Genomic DNA, 1,483 nt, shown 5'->3' with positions numbered 1-1,483 from the left:
AGGAGAGGAAAAAGGAAAGGAAAGGGAAAAGGGAAGGAGAGGGAAGGAAGGAGAAGGAAGGAGAAAGGAAAGAGAAGGGAGAAGGAAGAAGGGAGAGAGGAGGAAATCCATCCATTGCTTGCATCCAGCTTGGCTGAAGGGAGCTCTGAGTTGGTGCTGGGAATGCTGGGGGTGCAATCCCAGCCCTCCTTCCTGCTGGGAGCAGTGGGGGAGGTTGTCTGAGGCCGGGATGTTCCAGGGTGTCCCGGGATGTTCAGGGATGTTCCGGGATGTTCCGGGATGTCCCGGGATGTTCCGGGGTGTTCCAGCCCAGCCAACCATGGCTGTTTGTGTGGCAGCTTCCAGGGCCAAGCTGACCATGCTCAACACCATGTCCAAGATCCGGGGGCAGGTGAAGAACCCGGGATACCCCCAGTCTGAGGGGCTGCTGGGGGAGAGCATGATCCGGTATGGAAAGGAGCTGGGAGAGGATTCCAACTTCGGTGAGTGGCCCATGGGATCGGGGCTGGAGCAGGGGCAGCTCTGGGAGGGTTTGGGGGACCCTTTTGTGGCATCAAAGGGCTGGGGGAGCCTGAAAGGGTCTCTGAAAAGAATCCCTTAAAGGAATCTCTTAAAGAGTCTCTTAAAGGAATCTCTTAAAGGAATCCCTTAAAGGAATCACTTAAAGGAATCTTTTAAAAGAATTCCTTAAAAGAGTCTCTTAAAAGAATCTCTTAAAGAAATCTCTTAAAAGAATCCATTAAAAGAATCCCTTAAAGGAATCCCTTAAAGGAATCTCTTAAAAGAATCCCTTAAAGGAATCTTTTAAAAGAATTCTTTAAAAGAATCTCTTAAAAGAATGCCTGCAAAGAATCCCTTAAAGGAATATCTTAAAGGAATCCCTTCAAAGAATTCCTTCAAAGAATCTCTTAAAAGAATCTCTTAAAGAAATCTCTTAAAAGAATCCCTTAAAGGAATCCCTTAAAGGAATATCTTAAAGGAATCCCTTCAAAGAATTCCTTCAAAGAATCTCTTAAAAGAATCTCTTAAAAGAATCCCTTAAAAGAATCCCTTCAAAGAATTCCTTCAAAGAATATCTTAAAAGAATCTCTTAAAGAAATCTCTTAAAAGAATCCATTAAAAGAATCTCTTAAAGGAATCACTTAAAGGAATCTCTAAAAAGATTTCCTTAAAAGAATCTCTTAAAAGAATATCTTAAAAGAATCTCTTAAAGGAATCCCTTCAAAGAATCTCTTGAAAGAATCCCTTAAAGGAATCTTTTAAAGGAATCTTTTAAAGAAATCTCTTAAAGGAATCCCTTAAGGGAATCTCTCCAAAGAGGTGCAGAGATTTCCAGAGGTTTCCAGGGTGGCAGGGAAGGGGTGGGAGAGTCAAACTGGAAGAGGGCAGGGGTAGGTGGGATATTGGGAAGGAATTCCTGGCTGGGAGGGTGAGGAGGGACTGGGATGGATTTCCCAGAGAAGCTGTGGCTGCCCCAGCCCTG

General features: G+C 44.2%; 1 protein-coding gene across 1 annotated transcript in view; it reads left to right on the top strand.

Annotated features, from left to right (window-relative positions):
• Positions 1-337: 337 nt before the first annotated feature.
• Positions 338-1,483, top strand: part of SH3GL1 (SH3 domain containing GRB2 like 1, endophilin A2) — a 13,856-nt gene continuing 12,710 nt past the window's right edge. The window contains exon 1 of the mRNA XM_029963871.1: positions 338-482. Coding sequence (XP_029819731.1) covers positions 359-482 — 124 coding nt within the window. The 5' untranslated portion in view covers positions 338-358. The remainder of the gene's footprint in view (positions 483-1,483) is intronic.

Source organism: Manacus vitellinus, unplaced genomic scaffold, assembly GCF_001715985.3.
Source record: "Manacus vitellinus isolate BGI_N305 unplaced genomic scaffold, ASM171598v3 scaffold_64_pilon, whole genome shotgun sequence".
Lineage (NCBI taxonomy): Eukaryota > Metazoa > Chordata > Aves > Passeriformes > Pipridae > Manacus > Manacus vitellinus.
This window is presented reverse-complemented; position numbering and strand designations above follow the sequence as displayed.